Source organism: Macaca thibetana, chromosome 1 (assembly GCF_024542745.1).
Source record: "Macaca thibetana thibetana isolate TM-01 chromosome 1, ASM2454274v1, whole genome shotgun sequence".
In the NCBI taxonomy this organism is placed as follows: domain Eukaryota; kingdom Metazoa; phylum Chordata; class Mammalia; order Primates; family Cercopithecidae; genus Macaca; species Macaca thibetana.
The window spans coordinates 162,172,313-162,197,233 of NC_065578.1; the positions used below are offsets into that span (position 1 = coordinate 162,172,313).

A 24,921-nucleotide genomic window follows, 5' to 3' on the forward strand; every position below is an offset into this window, starting at 1 on the left:
TGCTTGTCCAGTTTTTTGGACTCTTCTACACTTGTGTTTCCCTCTCCCCCAGTCCCTTCCCCAGGAACCCTCCCCATGGGCTTGGGAGACTGGGCATGGAGAAAGACAGAGGGGTCATCTGGATTTTTTTCTGCATGAGGCAGAGAGGGACCTGTTGTGGGTTCTCCTGGAAGTCCACAGCCAAGTCCACTGACCGGGACCAAGCAACCCCAGGAAGGACTGGTGGCCTTAGAAGCAATCGCACACCCCAGGTCACACCAATGCCAAACATCTTCTAAGCTGTGACCGTGAGGCATTGGCCAGAGTCCACTGCCAACACAGGCTCTCAGAGCCCTCAACTGCCCCCTGTTTATGGCCTTGAATACCAAAGATCTACATTCTCCAGGGCTCCTTTCAGCCACACCAAGTAACGATGAGTAACAGTAGCTACTGTTTACCAAGTGCCTGCTGTGTGCCACCTACACACCTGCTCTCATGCCAGGGGCCGCAATACGTTATGTTTACAAAGCACTTTCAGTTACAATATTCATTTCATTGCCACCACAACCATGCGAGGTAGGTGTGAATTCCACGTTAAAGATGAGGCAATGGAGGCATGGAGAGGTGATGGGACAGCCCTGGGGTGCACAGCCAGAGGCGAGGACAGGACTCTGTGCCGGGGCCTCTGTGTCCCCACAGCATCCTTCCCCCTTCACTGGACTCCTTGCTCTTCTCGCCATTCCGTCATTAAGCCTGTGCCAAGCGCCTGCTCTGTGGCTGTTGCTGTGGAAACCACACTGGCCTCCCCGTGCAGCCTCCTGGCGAACCCCCAGGCAGCTTCTGGGCTTCTCAGCCAGGCCTAGGGTATCAGTCATGCAGGGCAGGGACACTCACACTCTCAATGCACTGTACGTCCCTGCCCCCAGTCTCAACAGGGCCCCAATGCTTCCTAGTCCCTGTCAGTGCAGCAATCTCAATGCTCTTCTCTGCTCAAACCCCAACACCAGCAGCTAGCTTTGCTCCCTTCTCCACAAAAAAAAATAGAAGCTACCAGAAGGTTCCTCCCACAGCTCCTGTCCCCACACTGATGAACCCTCCTGTTTCTGCTGTCGCATTCTCCTCCTTCCCTTCTGACCCAGTGGAAGCCAGTGCTCTCCTGCCAGCTGCTCGGATTCTACCCAGCCCTTATCCCCTCTCTCTGCCTCTCTGTAGGCCCCTTCTAGCTGCATGGAACACATTCCAGGTGACTCCCTCTTAGCAGCCTGACTCTGCAGCCATCCTATTTCCCTATTTCTGTCTCCCTCTCTCTTTTTCCATCCATCCCTCCATCCCTCCCTCCCTCCCTCCATCCATCCATCCGTCATCTATGATCTATCATCTGTTGACCCTTTTTTTTTTTTTTAAAGACAGAGTCTCACTTTGGCACCCAGGCTAGGGTACAGTGGCATGAACTCGGCTCACTGCAACCTCCACCTCCTGGGTTCAAGTGATTCTCCTCTCTCAGCCTCCTGAGTAGCTGGGACTACAGGTGTGCACCACTACGCCCAGCTAATTTTTGTATTTTTAGTAGAAACTGGGTTTTGTCATGTTGTCCAGGCTAGTCTTGAACTCCTGACCTCAAGTGATCCGCCCGCCTCAGCTTCCCAAAGTGCTGAGATTACAGGCGTGAGCCACTGCTCCTGACTGAGGACCAAACTTCTTACCTGTATGGTCTCCTTGTCCACATTTCTATTTCCCCTTCCATTCTCATTTCTCCTCTCTAGGCAGTCTGCCTCTGCCCCACCCCTTCTCTGAAACCACACTCACCAATGTCACTATCTGGTTGCTAACCCAGTGGACTCTTACATCTTTACCTTACTTGACTTCCAGGCAGCATGAGATACAATTTACCCTCCTCCCTGCCTGAAATTCCCCCCGAGTGTCAGATCTCCTGAATTTCCTTGTACCCCTCGAGTGTTCCAACTTGAATCTTCCTTGGGAGTTCTCCCTTGGCCTGCCTACCTCTCGGGTAGACTCTGTCTCCTTGACCTTTTCTTCTCATTGTAGTACACGTTCATATCTTAGTTGCATGTATGTGCCAGTAATTCCAAAATCTGTATTTCTAGTCAAAATCTGTCCTAAACTCCAGATCTGTATCCTGCTCCTCCCAGACAACTCTGCATAGACGTCTCACTTGTGCCTAATGCTCACCTTGTCCAGTGGTGGCCTCTTATCCTTTCCCGAAAGCCTGCTACTCCTCTGGTGTTGCTGGTCTCGGGGAAGCCCACTCCTTATTCAAACCAGAAGTCTGGGTGTTGTCCTGGATGCCTACCTCCCCCTCCCACCATGCCCCACAGATTTGTCCTCCTAAGTATCTCTCACATCTGTCTCCTTTCTCTTCATCCTCACGGTCACTTTCCTGATCCGTTCAACCATCATCTCGTGCTTTATCTATTGTGACAGCCTTTGAACGGGCCTCCAGTCTCCTCTTTTCTCTTGCTCCCCATCTGTCTCTGATCTTTCTAAAAGAAGAACCAGTCATCTTGTCTCCTTGCTGAAAACTTTTAAAGGCACGCCCAAAGCCCCTGAATAGCAAGCAAAACCCTTGCCTGGGCTCACAAGCCTCTCCCAGATCAGACCCTGCCCAAGTCTCCTGTTCGCCCCACCCAGAGGGAGCTTTCACCTCTGAGCTCACATGTACTGTTCTCTTTGGAAGCGTCCTGAGCCTTCTGCCTGACTGAGCTCTAGTCACCCTTCAAACCTTAGCTTTGCTATTACTTCCTGCGGAAGGCTTTCTCTGAACACCCCCAAACTCTCTGTAGCCTGGCCCAGAAATTCGGCTGCCATCTCTCCTCCGTTACAGTAGGGATCGTAACTGTGTTGTAACTGCTTGTTTATTTTTACCCCAGCCAGACACCAAGCTTCACAAAGCAGGAGCTGTGTCCACGTTGTTCACAGTTCTGTCTCCAGGGCTGAGCACTTTTCAACAGAGATTGCTGGCTCAATGTCGCTTGTTAAATAAATGCAGGAAAGAGCTATGGGGTGTGGACCCTGCCAGCAGCAGGGTCGCTGCCCAGTATCACCTGCTCAGCTCTGCAGCCTCCACCACCATGGCTGTCCATCTATACCAAGAGGAGGCAGAGATGTGGGGCTCTGCCTCTGGAGGATAACAAGCTAGACTCCATGGTGCAGCTCCCACAGGCAGCAGGGAGTACTCAACACCCCCACAGCTGCTTACACTGTCTCCTGCTCAATTGACTCATCTCTAGGGAAGACAAGATAAAATGGAACATAAGTGTATGCTGTAGAGTTTTATAAAAGGACACTCTTATTTATGAGGGATCTGAACATCTCGTAGTAATGCCTACCACATATAGAGTGTCAACTAGGGCTGGACGCAGTGAATCACACCTGTAATCCCAGCACTTTGGGAGGCCAAGGTGGAAGGATTGCTTGATGCCAGGAGTTCAAGACCAGCCTGGGAAATGTAGGAAGACCCCTGTCTTTACACACACACACACACACACACACACACACACACACACACACAAAATTAAAAATTAGCTGGACGTGGTAACATGATCTGATAGCCCTAGCTACTTGGGAGGCTGAGGTGAGAGTGCGGCTTGAGCCCAAGAGTTCAAGGTGAGCTATGATTGCACCACTGTATTCCAGCCTGAGTGACAAAATAAGACTGAAAAAAAAAAAAGAAAGCGAACTATATGGCAGGCCCTCTTCCAAGGGTTTTGCCATTATACTAATTTATTTAATCCTCTTAACAATTAAGAAAGGTATCATCATCCTCACTTTGCAAAAATGACACAGAGAGGGCCAGGTGCAGTGGCTCACACCTGTAATCTCAGCACTTTGAGAGCCTGAGGCGGGTGGATCACATGAGGTCAGGCGTTTGAGATCAGCCTGGCCAACATGGTGAAACCCCATCTCTACTAAAAATACAAAAAATTAGCCGAGCATGGTGGTGTGTGCCTGTAATCCCAGCTACTTGGGAGGCTGAGTCAGGAGAATTGCTTGAACCTGGGAGGCAGAGGTTGCAGTGAGCCGAGATCACACCACTGCACTCCAGCCTGGGCGACAACTGCGAAACTCCTTCTCAAAAAAATAAATAAATAAATAAATAAATAAATAAATAAATAAATAAATAAATGAAAGGCACAGAGAGAACAAACGTAACTTGCCTAACCACACAGCTCATAAGAGAGCCAAGGTGGGAGTCAGTTTAGCATCTAATTCCACATCCTTAATGGTACACCATTTGTCAAATCTATGCTGTCCCTCCCAGCCTAACTAACAGATACATGTGTAAACACAGGCTTTGAGAAACTTTCCTATTAGGTCTTCACTCTATGGAAAAGTTCAGGCATTTTCCTTTGCAACATATAAGATGTTGTAATTTATCAGAATGTGCAAAATCCTACCTCTGCACCAGCTTCGCTTCAACTCATAGGCGGGTTTCCCCTTATAGGGCTGCCGGGCTACTCAAAGCCTAAAAGGAACAAATTGTGGCAGGATGAGGCCTGAGGTGGGAGGGAGGGAAAGTGGGCAAATACAGAGAAGACAGACACCCCTCAGCAGGACCCCCTGACAGACAGTGTATCCCTAGGAGCAGGTGGGCCCCCTTCTGTCACCTGGGGGCACTGGCCAGGGACAGTGTCTGCCAGACCCCTGTCTTCTCCCTGACAGTTCCCTGCAGACACGGGGCCCAGCTGCTGGGTGGGGGGTTCTGCCAGAAGGGGCGGGGTGTGGCTGGCAGGAGGGGTAGACACAAAGCTGCATGCTGGGGCTGTGGGGGCTAGGGGAGCCCTCCATCTAGGGGGTGTGGAGCTCAGTTGGAGGGTCTCTGGAAAGGTGGAAGAGGGTGGGCCTCAGTTCCAGTCTGTCTTCAGAATGGGGAGGAGCTCCCTGGCCCTGAGGGACTCCTGCCAAGTTGCCTGTCCTGGGTTCTTGAGGCAGGGAGGTGGTGGCTGTTGTCTGCAAGGTGTTTCGGAGCAGAGCCTTGGAAGCCCGAATCCCCTTCCCCTGTATCCATGTTGAGCGATGGTCAGGCAGTTCATATAACCCTTTGAGGTCTCTGCTCCTCCCTCTGTCTAATGGGAAGGTCATTCCTACTCCTAAAGTGGTTGTGAGATGCAAATGTGATTGAGGAAGGACCTGGCATAGGAAGGGAAGGAAGCCGTTGTTTTGATTCTGTCTGATGCTGGCTAGTGATGGGGTCAGATCTATAAGACAGGAGAAAGCCAACCTTGGGGGAACCCGGGCACTTTAGGGGGCACAGGGCAGCAGCAATGGGCAGCCCACACACCTCAGCACCAGGCCTCGTCCTCCTAGAGGCCCTGCCAGCTCTCACCAACTGGCATGGATGTAGAGGTCGGCTCCTGCCCCAGACTGCTAGAGAAGACACTGCCAAGGCAAGGCTGAGCTTAACCCCAACTCCTATTTCACAAGGTTATGCCCCCATTCTTCTGGCATTTGATCCCTAGTTCATGTCACCCCAGCCTTGGGGCTGACAGTTCACAGTGCCAACCCCACCACAGGTCATCCTCCTGCCATTTTCCTAATGAGGCCACTGAGAGGTCTACAGTTGGTAAGTGGCAGATCTGGGATGTGCCCTCCAGCCTTCTAATTCCATGGTAACTTTCCCCTGTGGTCCATAACTGTGTGTCTCAATGGAACTTAAAGTCCAGTTGAGGAAACCAAAGCACAGAAGTATTTTTAAAAGAGATTGGCCACAAATACAAGGTGCAAGCGATGATTCTGGTCTTGTCAGCTGAAAATGCAATGGTGTCGCATACCTTGGTGAGACAGACACTGGGGTTTGAAAGGTTCAGAGGAGGCTGGGTGCAGTAGCCCATGCCTGTAATCCTAGCACTCTGGGAGGCCGAGGTGGGTGGATCACCTGAGGTCAAGAGTTCAAGCCCAGCCTGGCCAACATGGTGAAACCTCATCTCTACTAAAAATACAAAAATTAGCCAGGCATGGTGGTGCACACCTGTAATCCCAGTTACTTGGGAGGGTGAGGCAGGACAATTGCTCCAACGCAGGAGGCAAAGTTGCAGTGAGCCAGATCACACCACTGCACTCCAGCCTGGGTGACAGAGTGAGACTTTGTCTCAAAACAAAAACAAAAACAAAAACAAAACAAACAAACAAACAAGGAAAATTAGCCAGGCATGATGGTGCGTGCCTGTCATCCCAGCTACCTGGGAGGCTGAGGTGTGAGGATCCCTTGAGCCTGGGAGGTCAAGACTGCAGTGAGCCATGGTTGCACCACCACACTCCTGCCCGGCCAACAGAGTGAGACCCTATCTCACAAAATAAATAAAAATAAAGTCAAATGAAGAAAGAGAGATTCCATGGTGGGGAGAAGGGAAATGAAGACCCGGGGAAGGAAACAACCCCATGTACCTCACATCACTAAGTTCACGAGAAGAGCCAGGAAGAGACTCCAGGCTCCCTCAGCCAAGCTTCAGAAAGGCTGTCCTGAAACGTGCAGGGTGCAGCAGAGCGAGGCCCTGGACTTGGAGAACACCCACTCCCATTCCCACTGGTGTGTTCTCCTAAAAATGTTTCTGCCCTTTGGTTTCCTCATCTGTAGAACAATAATGGTTATAACACACATTAAGCCTGATTCATTAAGCATTTTGCCTTTCATATCATGTAATCACTGCAATACCTATAAAATAGGTATTACTACTAATCTCATTTTATAATGAGAAAACAGAGGTTCAGAAAGGCTGAGTGAATTAGTTGCAGTCACTTGACCCTGAAATGGTGAAACCAGGTGTCCAGCGGGAGCCTGGACACTATTCTTAAGCCTCTTACTTTTTGTATTCTTGTGAGGCTCACATGACAACCCACCCCTACCCTCCAATCCCCACTCATCCTCCACTAATCTGGCCTGAAACCCTTTGCACACTCTGCCAAGCACCAGCCCAACCACAGGCAACTCAACAACTCCCTCTTGCACAGGCCACACGCTCTCAGGCTTCTACTGACAGTGTCTCTGCGCCCAACAAACTCCTCCTTGGGTCTCAGCCTGACAGTGCCTCCCGCAAGTCTTCTCTGATCACCCAAGTAAACTTAGTTGCTGCTTCCTTAGTGCTCTTACAGCACCTGATAACTCTCATTATTGGCATTTATTACACTGTATCCTAATTAGGGGTTTGCAGTTTGTTTTTTTCCAAGCATACTGTGAGTTTCTCAGGGGCAGGCATTGAATCTTTATCAACTTTGTATTCCTAGCAAGGAAAAAATGGAAGGAAGGGGAAAAGGAAGGCAGGAAGGGAGGGAGAGAGGGAGGAAAGGTGGGCAAATGCAAGAGACTGCTACATAGAACATATTAGATGGTATCATTTGAAATTGCCAATATTCTATGCCTTCTTGTCTACAAAATGGTAACTTTATATTTCACCTGGTATAATGAGGGTTGGTTTCCCCACTAGCCAGACCCACCCGAGTACATCCACTCACCCTCTAGTAGTCCCTGCTCTCTGTCTTTTGTTTTGGGACAGTTTATATGCGTCTCGACCACACAAAATGGTTAGGATCGGGGCTCACCAAGGAGAGTGGTTCTTGGGCAGCGTACAGACCAAAATTGATGGGGGCTTTCTGTACCTCTTCTCATTGAGACCACCTTGAGAGGTCCCTCTCTGAGTCCCCTCTGAGCGGGGAGGAGAAGGCTGACTCAGTGATGATGGGGAGTGGTCTGCAGGTGGGGGCCCAGCCACTCTAGCACCAGCCACTGTCAGAGCTTGACTGTCTCTCCGGGAAGACCTCCCTCGCCTCTCACAGCACCCCAAATCTGATCCTCTTGTCTTAGGGTTTGACTTCCTTCAAGGCCTAGCCCCCTATCTCCTCCTTCCCCTTTTCCAGCCCAAGGGACCCTCATCACTGGAGGGTGGGAGAAAAGGGCCTCTTCCTCTACATTCTTTTCAATTTTGGTTATGACTTAACGTCTTTGCTCCACCCAGTCCTGGCCTGCTATTTGGATCCTCCGAGTTTAGAAGTTAAAGAGAAAAAAGGGTCTTTTCCTGCTTCTCCGCATCTTCACTAGATCGTAATTCCCAAATTCTCCTTAAGGCCAAGGGTCTCCTCTGTCTACTGATACAAGTGTCAGGAAATACAAGGGTTGCAGGGAGGACACAGACTAACTTTTCCAGAGTTGTTTCACCTCAGGCCAACGTGACTATCTCCGTCAAAAAGGCCTTTGAAGTGGTCCTAAAACCATCCTATGAGATTCAGCACACACACTGCCTGGAGTGCTGGCATTCACTACCATCCCTTAAAACCCTCAGTCTGGCTGCATTTCTGGAGAGCTGGCACTTTAGAGGTTGACCTCTCTCCACATGCTGCCTCCAAGCCCTCTCCTCTTCCCCTCGATTTTTAAAGTGTTAAATGAACATTTGCTGGCAATTTGCTCTGCAGGGTCTGGCCAAGGCAATTATCTATTAAAATCCAAGAAAATGATGCATCCTGGGGACTGAACGTCAACAGCAACCAGGCCAGGGTAGGCTGGTGGTGGTGATTTGTTAACTTCATCGGGGGCAGGGGCGTACACGGGTGGCATCTGTCAAAGGAAGGGAATGGCTCCTCTGGGGCCTGGCTAGGACTGCTCAGAGCCTCCTCCTCATCACCAGGTCTGGGAAGGGGTCCCATCTCCTGTCTCTCCTCTTCCCTTGTCCTCAGGCCTGTGGCTTCATCTCTGTTTTCCTCTTCTCTGACGTCCCCAGCCTGGCCTCTTGCCGGCCCCTCTCCAGTGTCTCCCTCTCCTGTTTTATGCCACCTTTCCGTCTCTCTGGTTCTCGACTTCCCTGCCACTAGCCCCTTCTTGGGAGGTGGCACCTTCCATGAAGCCATAGGCCATGTGGTCTCAGGAAGAGGTAGCCAGGACTTTAACTGACTGTCCTCATGGCCCAGGAGAAGTCACCAATCACTCTGCACCTCTGTTTGAACAAAGAAGTTGGGACAAGTTACTTTTCAACAGCTTTATTGAGGTATGTAATTAATGTATAATAATCTGCACATATTCAAAGTGTATAATCTGATTAGTCTGACAGATGTATTAGCATACACCCACGGAAGCATCACCACCATTGAGACAATAAATTTGCCAGGTGCAGTGGCTCACACCTGTAATCCCAGCACTTTGGGAGGCTGAGGCTGACAGATTGCTTGAGCCAAAGAGTTCGAGACCAGTCTGGGCAACATGGTGAAACCGTCTCTACAAACATACAAAAATGAGTCAGGTGTGGTGGTGCGGTGTGCGCCTGTGAGGAGGCTGAGATGGGGGGCATCCCTTGAGCTTGGGAAGCTTGAGGCTGCAGTGAGCCACAGTTGCACCACTGTACTCCAGCCTGGGTGACAGAGCAAGGCCTTGTCTCAAAAAATCTAAAATTAAATAAATAAATAAATAAATATACCCACCACCTCAAAACGTTGCTCATGCCCTCATGTCCTCCTACCCCTCCCAGGTCCCTCCCCTTGCCAGGCAACCACTGATCTGCTTTCTGACACTATAGTTTACATTTTCTAGAATTTGTACATCAGTGGAATTGTACAGTATGTGCTCTTTTTCGTCTAGCTTCTTTCACTGAGCATAATGAATTTGGGGATTCATCCACATTCTATCATGTATCAATAGTTCATTCCTTTTTATTGCTAAATAATATCCCACCATATGATATACCACAGATTCTTAATCCACTCCCCTGTTGATGGACATTTGTGGTGTTTCCAGTTTGGGCCTATGACAAAGCTGCTGGGGTCCTTCATGGGCAAGTATTTATGTAGACAAGTGAAGCTCATAACTCCTTAGGGGGCTGTGCTCACTTTCTTGGCAGCTCAGCAGCTGCCAAGACCAGATTCATCCTTTTCCCTCCCTGTAATTCAGCCGAGGATGAAACGGGCAGGCAGCATGCTTGAGTCTGAACCCTGCCCACCACTTGCAATGTGACCTTGTGCACCTCTTGGTATCCTGGCTTTCTTTATGTTCCTACCTCCATGGGTTGTGTGAGCATTCCATGACCGTATGAATCTGAAGCATTTGGTGCAATGCCCAGCACAATGTTCAGAAATAGTAGCTGTTCTCATTTTGCAGGCACCTCTGAGAAGATCTATACAATCTGGAATGGGCTTCCTCTAGAATCTCTGAGCAGTTACCCTAACCCTTTGAAGTGGCTCCATTTCACAGAGGAGTAACTGAGTCCCAAAGCAAAGAGTGACTTGAGTAGGGTTGATCTTTAATTTGGGAGTGAATGCAGGCATGTCCTGATACCCAGCTATTTCCTATTTGGGTGATGGGCAGGGAGGAAGTTGGAATTTTCCAATTACTTCTCAGAGAGTCTCCTGGAGAGCCCTGAGAAGTAGCTCAGCACTTCTAACCAGAAGACTATGAGTAGTAGCTAACCAGAAAACTATGAGCCCCTAAGTGTTCCTACAAAACCACACTCATTTAGTCAGTTCCCCCGGGCTCAGCAACCTGGAAACCCCATAAAATCACAGTCAAATCAGGAGGGAAAGAGATAAGGGTAGGGAGGCTGCCTACCCTCCTCCCCTGCCCCACAGGGCTCTAAGTAGCCCAGAAAGGGGCTTCTGTGTGTCTTAGGCAAGCAGGTCGATCTCTGGAAGGTACTCACGCCATCTGGCATCTTTACAGACCAGGCCTCCGAACTCTGGCTCTGCCCCTTCCTAACTGTGTCAGGGTAGGCCAGGCTTGCCATGGCAACACACAACTTGTAAGTTCAGTGGTTTAACACAATGAAAGTTTATTTCTCATTTACACTCTATGAACAACATAGGTGTGAGGGTGCCAGAGTCTTAATGCTTCCGCTAGAGCTAACGCACATCAGTTCCGCCACGTTTTATTGGTTAAAGTTGTTCACATGTCCACAGCTAGCATCAAAGAAGAGTGAGAACATGCAGTCCTACCTTGTGCCAGAAGGCAGAGAGCCGGAAATATTTGGAGACAGCACTAATGACTACTACACTAGCCAAGTGACCTTTGAGCTCATTTCCTCTTCTGCAAAATGGGGACGAGAACAGTATTTGCCTCATAGATTGTTGTGAGGATTAAAAGAGAAATGTTATGTAACACCCTTGGCACAGTGTGGCACACGGGTGAGGTTGAGGCCCGGGGTATTTGTGTACAATGAGGACCCAGCATGCCCAGCCTCCCTCCTCCCCTGCAAACACTGACCCCGGACCCGGAGGCCCGTCACTGAGTGGTTAGCAGAGGATGGATAATTTTCCGCAAATCTGTCTTCTCCCACCCTCTGGATCTGACACTGACCACTTGCGCCAGGCAAACTTCATTGCCATAAACTATCCCCCGCCCACCCCCAACTTCATTCACACTCATGTGAGACTTCTTATCCCTCACGTGACTGCTTTATGACAAATCTGCCCTTCTGTCCAGTTAGAGGATAGGAGTCCATTGAAGAAGGGATAGAGAATCCAAGAGAAATGTGAAGGAAATTAACATCCATTTTTTGCTGAGCACTGTGCTGGATGCTTGACCCACGTTACCTCATTTAAACCTCATAATAGTCCTGTAATGAAGTGAGTGTGATTATCCTCATTTTGAGATGTGGGAGCTGATGCTTGGAGTAGTTACACACCGGCCCAGGGTTACATAGCTAGTCAGTTGCAGAGCTGGGATTTGAACCCAAAACTCTGGGACGCAGAAGACCACACTTCAGCTTCTGGGCTGTCTTTTGCTATTTCATTCAGACCTTTTTTGTTTGTTTGTTTGTTTGTTTGTTTGAGACAGAGTCTTGCTTTGTTCCCCAGGTTGGAGTACAGCGGTGCGATCTCAGCTCACTGAAATCTCCACCTCCTGGGTTCAACCGATTCTTGTGCCTCAGCCTCCTGAGTAGCTGGGATTACAGGCATGTGCCATCACATCTGGCTAAGTTTTGTATTTTTTAGTAGAGGTGAGGTTTTGCCATGTTGGCCAGGTTGGTCTCGGACTCCTGGCCTCAAGCAATCCACCTGCCTCAGCCTCCCAAAGTGCTGGGATTACAGGCGTGAGCCTCCACACCTGGCCCAGACCTAACTTTTATCCAGGCTATAAACTCACCAACAGCCCAACCATAGATGTTTAGCCTTTGGGTTCTATTGTGCTGTTGTGGAACTGCCCTGCTTCTGGAGTACAGGGACTAGGCTTTTAGTCACTGCTCAGTCCCTATCTTACTGTGCAACTTTGGACAAGTCCTTTGACCTCTCTGGGCCTCAGTTTCTTCACTGAAAATGAAAGGGCTAGACTAAATTTCTCAGGTTCTTTCCATATCTAGGATTTGGTAACATTGAGAATTGCCCATAGCTCTTCCTGCCTTTGGCCCTCATACTGTATTAGAAAGCATCACAAAGTAGAAAGGTAGATAAAGATCCCACATTTGAAGTTATACAGAGCATTAATTAGACTCTCATTATTATTTGAAACTAAAAATAGTTTAAGATTGATGGTGTGTTTGTAATCCATAGCAGTTTTCTCCCTTCCTTGCTATTTATAACAACTCTGGTTTCCTCTGTAACTAAGTCTGTCTCCTCCTATAAAAGAGGAAGTCAGGCTAAGTCTGCTCCTGAGCTAAGATCTCCTGAGTCTGCACCCCAGGAGAGGCTCTCTAGAGCTCTGAGCTCCTGTTGCTGGGCAGAACTGGGCTCAGTCTCCAGGTGGGCATTGGAAGATGTGGCTGGACTATATGCCAGCAGGATGGGCTATGCCTGTTCTCCCATGGAACCATGCATAGCTGCTGGGGTGTGGCTGGGTATTAGGACTGGAGATCCAGAATGCTGTATCTTCCACTCCTATAACTTTTGCTTAATGCTTAGAGAGTTTTTGTAAATGCCAATGCCCAATGCTAACCCTGAAGAAGATAAAAGGAAACAGAACTCAAGTTCAGGCCACTTTTGGGAGACATTTCCAGGGCCTACAACTATCTCTTAGGTTTTTAATTTGTTCCTATAGGGTTGTTGTTGAGAGCTGAGTGTCCTGGGAAATCTGGGCATCCCAGATGGCTGCCCCAAGTTGCTGCCGGAGTATTTTAACTACAGTAGTGTGGGAGCTTCCTGCCTCAGAGAATGCTCCCCACACCTCCCCCAGGTTCCCATCTGCCCAGACGCCCACAGCTCCTGTCAAGAGAAATGATGGAAGAAGCCCCAAGATACCTGGGGGAAGGGCCTCAGCTCAGGACAAGAGCTGGGGCTCCAACCTCAGTCCAATCAGGGAACTCTCAGGGCCACTCATGGTTGTGTGCATGTGTGTGTGTTTGCCTGTTTCTGTGAGACAGTGAGGAAAGATTTGGGGGTGGGGGAGATATGCACATGGGCAGCTAATCCTGAGAAACTCTGGGGTCTGGGAAGGGGGGAAAGAAAGAAGAAAAGCTGGAAGGGGATAGAGGTGGTGGGAGAGAGGGGGATGGGAAAAACCAAAGAGAGGAAGCAGTGGCTGTGCTGAAGCTGGACAGAGACCGAAAAGGACAAGTCTTGTCCTAAACTTCCTCTGACCCACCTAACCTAAATCTCCCCACGCTGTGGTTTAAGCCTCTTTCCCACCTTGGTTCTCTGTCTAGCCTCTGAGCAGCAGAGTCCAGGAGTGACGTCGGGATGCTGGCTGCCCTGCTGCTTCCTGGCCCAGGAGGGAGCTACTTCTGAGTAGCCAAAGTCCTGAGGCTCTGACATTTAGGAGGCCTGAGTTTCCCACCCATGTGCATCCTTGCTTCCCCTGGCTTGACACCCAGTGACCTGGAGGGATGCAGAGGGGGTGGGCAGCAGCTCTGGAGGCATTTCCCAGCAGTAGAACTGTGAGTCAGAAGGATCATCTACTATCGGAAGTCAGAGGGGACCTCCTGCAGGCAGGAAATCAGAGTTGGGCCCCAGAGAAGTCCAGAGATGAGTTGGCGGGAAATTAGCTCTTCAGAAAGCAACATTACCGTCCGGGAAGGCTGAACCTGGAGCCCGCTATGCCTACAGGAAAAGCCTGGGCCAGCCTAGCTCCCTTCTGCCTGGGCATCACCATCCCTTCCGCCTTGGCATCACCATCGCTTCCGCCTTGGTGGTCATCTGGGAAGTCTGGAACAAGATATACAAGTTCAAATCCGGAGTCTGTTGCTTATATGCTGGAATTCATACATGTGAGGCTCAGTTTCCCCATCTGCAAAATTTAAAAAGAATAAGAAAGCCTATCTCACAAGGTTACAGGGATAAAATGAGAATATGTGCATAAAATACCTTGTGTAGGTGGTCCATATGTGTTAGTCTCCTCCCCACGTCTTATTTTGGTTGGAAGATGGGGAGGAATGTTGCAGGATCTGACTGCAACATTCTGCTAGCCTCCTGGTCCAGGAGAGGCGATCCCCTGGCCCCAGGGAGAGCTTCCTCTAGATTCAAATGCTAATAAAAGGTCCAGGATCCCACCAAGACCTCCTCTCCAGCCTCCATCCTGGGGGCACTGCTCGCAGTGCTCCTCCTGTTTGCCATGGGGATGAAAAGGGTGTGTTGATTGGCCCTTGAAATTTGCTCTTAAAATTATCTTTGGTTTTGATTTGACCTTAATAGGTCAAGCCAAACAGGGATCTGAGCTACTGCATGAAGCAGTTATTGCGGGGGGTGGTGGGTTGCGAGTGGAGGAGGGAAGGGGAGGAAGATGGCACCAACAGATGCATCCTCAGACCCCAGTCCACACCCTTGCCAAAATCTCTGACATGGTTTCATCATCTGAGGGTGATGTAAGAGGCCTGGAGTCAGACTCCCCTTGCTCCCCTCCCCCAGAGAGCCCCATCCACATCTGGAGCTGCAGCTGGGTCCTTCTCTTGGGCCCTTTCCAGGGGAGGGAGCTGGGTGAAGTGAGGGCAGCTGGTGAGGGGCCCTGTGAATGGCCCCAATGTTGGGAGGCAGGGGGCAGGGAAGAGGCCTCTGGGCTCAGAGGGAGGGAGGTGGACTGGGAAGGGAATTGTGACTTTGCAGCATTGGTCTCCTCCTCCATCCAGGCCCAGTGTTAAAGTCTCCATGGTCCTCCTTGTCCTTTATATCCATTCCTGCAGGCAGCTGCCCTCCTTCTTCCCTTCCCCACCCACTTCACCGCCCAGCCTCTCTACCCAGGTGCTCGGAACTGAGGGCCCCCTTTGTTCCTTCCTTTCCCCCAGGGCAGCTCAGGCCTCCCACACTGACCCTCTGGCCCTACTGCCACAACAAGCAGAGTGTGAGCCAGGCCCAGTGGGGTCATCTGTGGGTCATAAAGGTCAATGGGACAGTCGTCTAGCAGTAGGGAGGGGCTAGTCTTGGGCTAGGAGCCTGGCCAGGAATCAGCTAAAACACGAGCTTTAAAATGCTGCAGGGCGGGGGTGGGGGGAAATTTATTTAGGGGCTAGCAAGAACTCCCTTCAAGAAGGGTTGGCGAATTTACTGGAATAAATGCAGAAGGGAAGCTTTCCTGGCTCTTGTGAACTATAAACCGTCAATCGCTGTGAGATCCCCGGGAGACCAGGGTTCTTACCATGCTTACCCACGAACTCGCTCTGTGACCTTCGGTAGTTCCCCTCTTTAAATCTCAGTTTCTTCATTTATGAAATGAGGGCCCCATTGAAGCTTGAGGTTCTGCCACTCCAGGAGCCAAGGTTCTAACGTGGTCTGCGTCCCGCGCCTCCACCCCCCATCCCACCCCCACCCTCCAATCCCGCCCCCTACCCCCAGCCACCCGTGGCCGCGAGCCAAGAGGTCCCTTTAAAGGCGCGAGTCCCGTCCCCGCTGCTCATTAGGGCTTTCGATTGGCGGCTCCCGGGCTGGGCGGGGCCCGGCGCGGGCTCGGGGCGGGCTCGGGGCGGGCTCGGTGCCGGATCGGCCCCCGCCCCCTTTGTTCGCGCTGCGGCGGGAGGTGACGGCCGGGTGGGAGGTGTGTGCGCGTGTGCCGCGCCGTAGGGAGCGGCGGGTCGCGCCGCCGGCTGTCAGCTAGCTCCGCGCCGCCGCCCGATGGCCCGAGGAGGCGCGCGGGCCCAGCCCCGGGGGGCCGGCCGCGGGTGAGCCCCTCGGCCTGCAGCCCGCGAGCATGTCACCTCCAGCCGCCGCCGCCGCAGCCTCCGCCAGCCGCGCCCGCGCCCCCGCCTCCCGCAGCCGCAGCCGCTGCCTTGGGCATTGGCCCCCAGACCCCCGCCTCTGATCCACGCCCAGACCCTAGAGCCAGAGGGCCATGGCCGGCCAGGGGGACTGCTGCGTCAAGGTGGCCGTCAGGTAGGGACCCGGGGCATGGAAGGGGCCTCGCGGAGAGGGCTCGGGCTTTGTCTCGCGTGGGCTTTGGGCGGGGGGCGCGGGCACCGCTCGGGCTGGAGCCTGCACTCCCGGGGGAGGGGCCGGCGTGGGACGGGATGGAGGGCGCCGCGCGCTGGCCAGGCTGCCGCCGGGGAGCAGCGACCCCGCGGACTACTGCAAGGTGGCTTTGTTTGGGTGGTAATTTTGGGTCCCTCTTGGGAGCCCTTAATGATCAGAAAATCGAATAAACAAGGAAATCCGGTATTTCACACCCAGCCCTGGCCCAGGCCGGAGCGTCTGTGTGTTTCCTCTTCGCCTCCCCACGAGGCTGCTGTCTCATACGGGTATACCAGAGGGAAATTTCCCCCTCATCCACGAGAGTCAGCTAGTTATGTGCTCTTGGTCCAGCTAGCAAAGGCAGCACACCCGCCCTGGGAGCCAGATCTGCAGACAAAGATCCGGTGCGGGGACCAACGAAAAACCTGGGATGATGCCTTGGCCTTCTGTGGGAAGTCAATGGCTTTCTGGGAGAATCCTGCCACTCCTGTCCCAAGAGGAGATGGGGCTAGGAAGGGAGGAAGAGGTGTATCTGAGGTGCTTCCCTCTGAGAGGGCAGGAGGGTGTGATGTGGATGCCCCATCCTCAGACACTCAGACAAAAATTGAGCAGGGGAGGGTTGCCTAGACTTATCTGGGGTTCCATTCTCAACAGCTCTGGGACTTGAGCCGGCAGAAATGAGACAGGGAGAGGACATGGCTGGGTGGGTTCTATTGGGAGGGGTACACAAAGGTGCAGGAGCAGGAAATGCTGTGAAATTGAGCCATCTGTGTTCTTTGTGCTGGGTGGAGACGCTTTACACCTCACCACCTCTCCCAGTTTTTGCTTTGGTTTTTTCTCTTTGAGAGGGGTGTATTGGCAGCAGCGTGCCAATCTGGGGCTGCTCACCAAGGCAGGGGTGTGGAAAGAACGTCTATCTCTGCCCCAGCCCTGTATGATGGAGGGGGCGGGGGATTGTCCAGGTCTAGGGTAGGTCTCTCAGGTCTCTAGATCCCTTGGATCATATGTGACCCAGATTCCAGGGACCCGAGGAGGTTGCTCCTAGACAGAGTCAGAGATGGCAAGGAAAAAGCTTTCCTATTCCTGCCCCAGGGCAGATGCCCCTCGCCACGGCCACCTGGCTGGCCCTCTGCAGCCCAGAGAGGAGCTGACACTGATCAGTGCTCAGCTGGAGGGAAGGAGATTGAGGCACCCCCACCCATGCACCCTAGGCAGCACTCAAGAATCACTTGAGAACAGCTTTCCTGGCCCTGAGCAGCCAGAGAGACAAAGAGGAGCCCTGCAGGTGCCTGGTGGGCTGGCTGGGGCGGGGCCAGGCTGCTGCTGGGGCTGACATTGCAGCAGGATCTTGTGGAGGTCGAGGGAGGGTTGCATGGCCGGGGGTGGGAGTGAGAAATGTAAATATGGCATCTGCAGCAGATTGGGAGAGTCCAAGAACACCATAAAAGGGAAATGAAGCTCTGGCCCCTCTGGCCCCCACCCATTGTGAACGAGGACTGGGAAGGAAGGGGCTTGGGGGTGCCCTTTCCACAGGGGGGGTTTCCTTTAGATTCCATCTTGCTGGAGAGAGCTAAACAAAGGCCCCCACCTCTGTTCAGGGTCTCCAGGCTGGACTGGGGTGAAAAGATGTGGGTCTCCCACCCGGGGAGCCTCATGGGATTGGCACAGTGAGGATAAGCTGATGTTCTCTTCCCACTGCCACCTCTAGAGGCTTCCCGGGACCCTTTCTGCAGAGAAGGGATCATGTCTGCCCTCTGCACCCAGTTCACGGCGATGTGTGTCATCTCTGGTTCCCAGTCAGATTGCCCTAAGTGGGGGCAAAGTTGCTGATCTGTATGGGGGGTGGGGCATTTGAGCATCAGAAGTCAGTCTTGCAGGGTCTCCAGGAAGGGAAGGTGAGGGCCCCACCCACCCCTCCCCTCCCACCCCAGCATGAGTGCCCAGCCCGGGCACACGCCAGACCTCAATGGGCAGCCGGCCGTGGAAGGCAGACGATGTCTGGACAGAACCCAGTTTCTAATCAGAGAGCTTAGGACTGAGCTGGGGCTGGGCTGGGCTGGGAAGGAGAGCAGATGGTGCCAGTGACGGGCTGTAGGGGGAGTTCTCCTTGTTTTTAGATCCTCTTCTACCCCTCCTCCCCTGCAGCACCCCCAGATATCACTTCTCTCACCTGAAAGACTGGGTGGTGGGCTGCACTAGAGTAGAGCATTTATGGGAAGGGCAAGGCTTGTCCAGGGTCTAGTCCAACCCCAGGGCTCACTACCTCCTGCCAGGTCTGGCTGTCTTTCTGACTTTATGGAAGTCCTTTCTTGTATCCAACTGAAGTGCTTTCTGAATTTCCATGAGAATAACTTGTAGCGAGCCTGGAGTCCAACTCTTCAGACAAGGAAGACCAGGAATGAGACAGGCGTGGTCTGATGTGTGTGTGTGGGGGTGGGGGGGGGAGGAGAGAGGCCCCAGGACTATTAGACGAGGTGAGAAGTGCCAGGCCCAAGACTCTTGGCCTTGCAATCTGTTTGGGATGAGGAGATCGAAGCTGGCTGGCTGTGGAATGCTTCAGTGAAGGCCTGGGCTCCTGGAGAGCCGGAGGAAGAAACTTTCAGGACCTGGGTCTGGGGTAAGGGAAGAAGGTCCAGGGGTGAGCAGACCCCAAAAGCCCCACCTCGTGGCCTCCCCAGCTAGATGGAATCTGGCCCATCTGTCCCTGAACCCAGGCTAGTCGGCTTTGCACCAAGGGATTCCCAGGCCGGCCTCTCCAGCCTGCCCTGTGATCCCTTTATCCATTAATCCCCTTGTACTGTAAAGATTCTCAGCTTCCTGGGCTGGACTAGAACTTGCCGTTACCTGGGGGAGGAGGTGTGTAACAAGGCTAGAGAGAGGTGGGGCGGAGCTGTGACCTGCCCCAGGCTGCAGAGATACAGGCCTGACAAATGTGGGGAGAAAGGGGTAGCTGTTAAGAAATGCAAGTTGGCAAAATTAAAATTGGGGAAGGAAGCCAAGTCACATGGAAGTTTGTTTAAGACCCTTTCAAGTCCCCAGCTCTGAGCCCCCACCATGAGAGGAGACCTCGGTGTTGCCTAGCCCCCTCCCCTCTTATCTCTGCCTGGCTTCCCTAAGCTTCCTTCCTTTAGTCTGCTTGGCAGTGCTTGGCCGGCCCAGCATCCATCTGTTGAGACTACAGGGTTAAGTAGGGGATAGGGAGGGGTTTGGGGGGGGTGGCCCAAGGGACCCAAGGGACAATGTTAGATTGTACCCCTGCCCTCTCCCATTTGGGTTCTCTAGCTGCAGTTATTTCCCTAGTTCTAGGTTACTCTGAAATCTTGGTCAATGACTGTCTGAATTTTGAACCAAGAGCAGTGGTGGCTTGGGAGAGAAAGACTAAAGAAGATCCAAGAAACTGTAGGGGAATGGGCATTTGGGGTGCCTTCCGAGTCCCAAAGCCAGTCAGTGCCAATCAATGCCACCTGTGTCCAGTTCACAGCTCTCGGAAACTGAGGCCCATACAGGGCCTCATGTGGGCTGTGTGGAGACCTGAGAATCTTGGTGCTGGCCTCCTGCTGCAGAAATAGGGTTTATGTCATCATAAGGAAGTGGAGTGTAGTAACCACAGGCCCCGGAAACCTCCCCCTCCACCACCCAGCCTGACTGCCTGATTGGATCTCAGCTTTTGAAAACCTCCAAGTGGAGGTGGGGCGGGGCCCAGGCCGGGGCCAGGGAGGTGGCAGAGGTGATATGTGCCTGGCATGCTTATTTTTGCAACCCTGGGGGCAAAGGGCAGAGCAGGAGCTGATGCAGTTCATCTACTGGCTGCGTCATGGGCGCCTTCCCTGTTTGTCTTTGTGGGCCTCAGTTTTACCCACTGGAAAATGGGAGCAGCCACTGTGTTCTGGTTTGTTCATTTGTGAAGAGCAGTGGCTTGGAGAAAGACAGACATAAAATCTTTGGAGGGAATAAAACGCAGAGTAGATTCCTGAGGAATTGAATATAAATAAAATGTTTTTTAAAAAATAGGCCCTAGGCCAGGCGCAGTGGCTCATGACTGTAATTCCAGCACTTTAGGATGCCGAGGCAGGTGGATCACAAGGTCAGGAGTTTAAGACCAGCCTGACCAATATGGGGAAACACCGTCTCTGCTAAAAATATAAAAATTAGATGGGCATGGTGGCATGCGCCTGTAGTCCCAGCTACTCAGGAGGCTGAGACAGGAGAATCACTTGAACCTGGGAGGTGGAGGTTGCAGTGAGCCGAGATTGTGTCACTGCACTCCGGCCTGGGTGACTAAGCAAGACTCCGTCTCAAAGATAAAATAAAATAAAATAGGCCCTAATGTAAGTGTACCTAAGAGATGTCTCTGTAGTTTAAGCTTCAGTGAACTATTTAGTAAATTGAATTTACCCCCAATCCTTTGATTAATATATTAATTTAGAGCAGAATGCACGGTGTGATGGAGAGGAGTATGAACCGGGAGGTAGCTAAGCACTATAATGTATTGAACACTTACAGTGCCTGCAGCATCCTATTCAACTGGCCAGGTGACTGATGTTATTCCCATCATATACATGCGCAAACACAGGTGGTACATGGAGGAGGCTAGATTTAAACTCGGTATTCTCAGTTGTGAACACATGCTCTTCATGCAGCTCTAGGCTGCCTCCTAAGTGAGGTGGTAATTAGCTGTGTTCTTGAAGTCTCTATGCCGCAGTTTCTTCCAATGCTTTACTACATGCAGTGGCCCTAAACATGAATGTGGGAAAGTGAAAATGGGAAGGCACATGGTGCTGTGCAGATGTGTGGCAGGGCTGAGGCTGTCCAGATTCTCCGGTATGGGATTGCTTAGCAGCATGGGACTGCCTGGCACCACCATGGTCCTAGCTCCTAAATCCGTGCTGTCATCATTTGTGTTTGGGGAGCTTCTCCCGCCACACTCTCCCTTTCTTAGATTGCTGCAGCCATCCCTGGCATGTGTCTTCCTGCCTGAATTCCACCTTGGCACTCTCTCAGGAAGGATATTCTGGGGGCAGCCAAGTCTTTTGCTGGCCCCCCACCTCACACACACCAAAGGGCAGAACCCAATGTGTGCGGGGTCTCCTAGCCTTTCATTTTACCCTCTAGAAAGTATTGAGAACATTGAGGAGGAAAGCAATGTCTTCTGTGCCGCTCCCTCTTAGAACAGCCGGAGGGGCACTGAGAGGGCCCTGGGCTAGGTGGTGGTTGGAGGTTGCTTCCCTGCCATGAGGGAAGCTGGATTGGAATGGCTCTTCCTTGGCCACAGAGATCCACCCCTCGATCCCTATGTGAAGCTCCAGGGCAGGCGGCAGCAGTGTTGGCTGCAGTGCCCTGTTTCTGGAGGACTTTCTCTCACCTCCAGCTGCTCTGGGGTATGGAAAGACGATCATGCTGCCATCCCATCCCCAAATGCCCGAGTTTCTATCCCTCTGCCTTCCTGAGGTGAAGCCCCCTGTCCTTTATGAAGGCTGGTCTGGTCCCACCTGAGGCTGACTTAAGGTGCACCCAGGAGAGCTATCCTGCATATAGTGTGGGCAGGGGGCCAGGGCTAGTGCGGTGGGGAGAGGCTCGCTGCCCTCCACAGCCAGCCTCCTGTTGCTCTGCATTCCTCAGCAGGGAAGCATCCCCAGGGCCCAGTCCCCACTGGCCGTCCCCCACCAGATGCAGATGCCGATGCCGTCACAGCTCTGGGCTCTGGGTGAAGCCTGACTCTGCAGCATCTCCTGTCTCTGGGGAGGTCATGGGAAACCCCTGCCAGATGCCCCGAGATGGGGGTGGGACAGGGAGAGTGGCGATGTAGCACAGCTGAGCAGTACTTCCCTGGGCTGGGCTCACCCTCTTCCCAGGCCCCAGAGATGGAGGAGCTTGACCCTGGCCCAGGAAGTTCCTGGCTCCTGCTCACAGCCAGGCTTGTGCGGCCAATGGCAGGCTGGGGATATATCCAACTCAGGACAGGGTCTGGCTCCCCTTCTCTCAGCCCCTCCTGCATATCCCTGCTCCCTGGCTTCTGATATTTCACCCCAGTCTCCTTGCTGGCCTGATTCCTCCGCACGGCTGAGATCCTGATGCCCTGGAGGGCCATAGACAACAGGACTCTCAAGGTGCCTCATGGCAGGCACCCCCTCCCCTGTTAGCCTGCCTGACCCTTGGCATTACTCAGAAGCCAGTGGCCAAGACCCTAGGAAGAACTGAAAGAGTAAGGTCAAGGACACTCAAGAGGAGGGGGTGGGGTCAGAGTCCTGAACCCCAAGCATCCCAAGCTGACACCCCAAGGCCTCCTGTAGGTTTTCCTGGAGTATCACACGGGAATGTGATTGGGGGCAGAAATCAGGCAGAGAGGGTTGACAGACCGCTGTCACCATGCCGACCAAGGCCTCCTAAACCCATGCCCTTTGGCCGCATAATACAAAGCCTTCTTGTTTGGGGGTTCAGAGTCCTGAGGGCAGTCTCAGGAGGGCTGACCTGGGGAAGGGTCTGAGAGGCCAGGAGAGGGACAAAGGGGAGGGCAACAAGACCCTTCGGCTGTCACAGAGCTCTGATGGCACTGCCCCCAATAGTGCTGGGCTCTCCCCACACCTTACCCCTGCAGCTAAAAGGGCAAGCACCCCAAATTGGATCTTGCCACCCTGTTTTATAGAAGACTGGCCTCTATGGGAAGATGCTTTGTCTGGGCTAAGTCAGCTAAAAGCCCCCCGGGGTGTCTGGGAGCCAGACTCCCCTGAGAGCAGGGATTTTGCTTCAGCTGCCTTCCCCAGAACTGGCAGGCTGCCACGGGGAGGAGGAGAGGAGGCTCATTAAAGTGGGGGTGTAGACGTCCTCTTTCTGCCACAGAGGAAAGCCGCCTTCCTCTGACAGGGAGGCAGCCTCCTGGGTTCCTGACTCCGTCCTTCTCCCTGCTCCAGGCTTCAGCTTTCTTAAGCATGAAACAGGGAAAACGCTTTCCCAGCAGACAGCTTGTGGTACTGCTGGCAGCTGTCGGTAGGATCAGTCCGGGAGATTCTCTGAAGGGATCGTTTTTCTCCAAGCCAACCTCTTTCCCGCCCTGGTGCAGAGCTGCTTGGTGAATGCTTCAGGATTGGGCACCGGCAGGTTTGGTTTGAATTTCGTCTCCACCATTACAAATTGTGTGACTTTGAGCTTGCTAAATTTCACCTGCTGAGTTTTAGTAACATGGGGCGCATATCCCCGCTTCACAGGGTTGTCTTAACACATTACATGTGTTCATGTACATAAAGGAGCTTGGCACATAGGCTCTCACAAAGTATTAGGTAGTGTGTGTCCTCATCAGAAAAGACCTAGGTGGTGAAGAACACATAGAACAAGGCAAGAGGGATATCAATGACGAATGATTTCTGAGGAAGAAGACTCCACAGACCCCTCCAGCCTCTCCTCTCCCAGCCTTAATCATCTTTGCAAGGAGGAAGTTCTTTTTGCTAGCTTATCTAAATCCCTCCTGCTACTGCTGAGTTCCCTTTTGATCTTTCCCTGTCACTGACGAGGAAGAGCTGGTGCCTGGTAAGTCACCACATAGCAAAGTGACCCCTGTGTGCCAGGCAGACTAGCCATCACCGGGCTTCTCTCTGTGTCGCCTCCATACACTCACACATCCACCACAGAGGATGCAAAAGCTTAGCTCTGCTCTGCCCTGCTGCCCAGTCTGGAGCCAGGCATGCCAATTGGAGGCTGGGCACAAGCAGAGGTCATGGAATCAGGGCAAACATTGCTTTTCCCCTTAGGCTTGCTGACTTTGCAGTCCCTCCCTGGGCTGTCTTACCAGCTTCTAGGAGCTCCTTTTCAAGATTCCAGAAAGGAATCAGGGGTCTTATAGGAGAAAAGAGCAGGTATGCTTTTAGCCCCCTGGGGCTTTTTCTGAAGGGACTAACATTTTGGCCATCTGGAAAGGTGATTCTAGTCCAGCTCTCTGGTTCTTCTCAAAGCCTTTGAGGTAGGGAAGAGGGTGTCTGCCAGCCTAAAAGTCCCTGAAGTGCAGATTACACACAAGTGGGCAGCTGCGAGCATGCCAGTTCTCCCCAGATTTCCCCTGGATTGAATCTTCAGGGCTGATGGCTAATAAAGGTGAAAACCTTTTTACATATTAGCTCTGTGACCTTGAGCCAAGTTATCAGTTTCTCTGAGCCCTCATTTGTAAATTAAGGGCAAAAATACCCACCTTAGAACTAAATGATATAATGTAATGACCTAACATGTGCAAAGCACCTTAGATAGTGTCTGTGAGAGGCAGTCTTGGCTCTATAAATGTGTTGGTGGTAACTAATTGAGGAAGTTTAGTAAGCCAAGTGTGATGGTGTTACCATTACTAGCAAGGAAAAGGCATCAGGAATCACAGATCATGCACCATAGTTGTAAGAAATTCTTGGATTCTGGTTAGCTGTTTTAATACCATAGCCTGTGACCTCTCATCAGTGAGAAGACAGACCCTTCAAGTGGAAAGAACCTGGGACTGCACCAATGGGGACCTCAGTGTAAAGATTTGGGGGTAGCTTAGTTAGGAGTCAAGGGAGGCACCCTAGCCAGCTGATTGGGTGGGACTGACTTCACCTAAGAAGCTGAGCCAACCCCTAGGAGCCTAAGGTCACTGGGCAGAGCTCCTGGGAGGGCTGATTGGTGGGCTTTGTGTGATGT

General features: G+C 52.2%; 1 protein-coding gene and 1 long non-coding RNA gene across 6 annotated transcripts in view; one reads left to right on the forward strand and one right to left on the reverse strand.

Annotated features, from left to right (window-relative positions):
• Window positions 1-8,406: 8,406 nt before the first annotated feature.
• LOC126949524 (uncharacterized) lies at window positions 8,407-15,606 on the reverse strand. Of its 2 annotated transcripts, XR_007723812.1 has the most exons (3): window positions 15,476-15,606; window positions 13,905-14,043; window positions 8,407-8,918 (listed from the first exon to the last, which is right to left on the reverse strand). It is a non-coding gene; the product is annotated as an uncharacterized LOC126949524 (long non-coding RNA). The 2 variants fall into 2 exon arrangements; XR_007723808.1 differs by lacking the exon at window positions 8,407-8,918 and having other exon boundaries at window positions 11,734-14,125.
• Window positions 15,607-15,825: 219 nt separating this feature from the next.
• The window catches only part of KIF21B (kinesin family member 21B), a 59,699-nt gene continuing 50,603 nt past the window's right edge, over window positions 15,826-24,921 (forward strand). For all 4 annotated transcript variants that reach the window (XM_050782157.1, XM_050782158.1, XM_050782155.1 and 1 more), the window contains exon 1: window positions 15,826-16,197. In XM_050782157.1, the coding sequence (XP_050638114.1) occupies window positions 16,157-16,197 (41 nt within the window). In that variant the 5' untranslated portion in view covers window positions 15,826-16,156. The remainder of the gene's footprint in view (window positions 16,198-24,921) is intronic.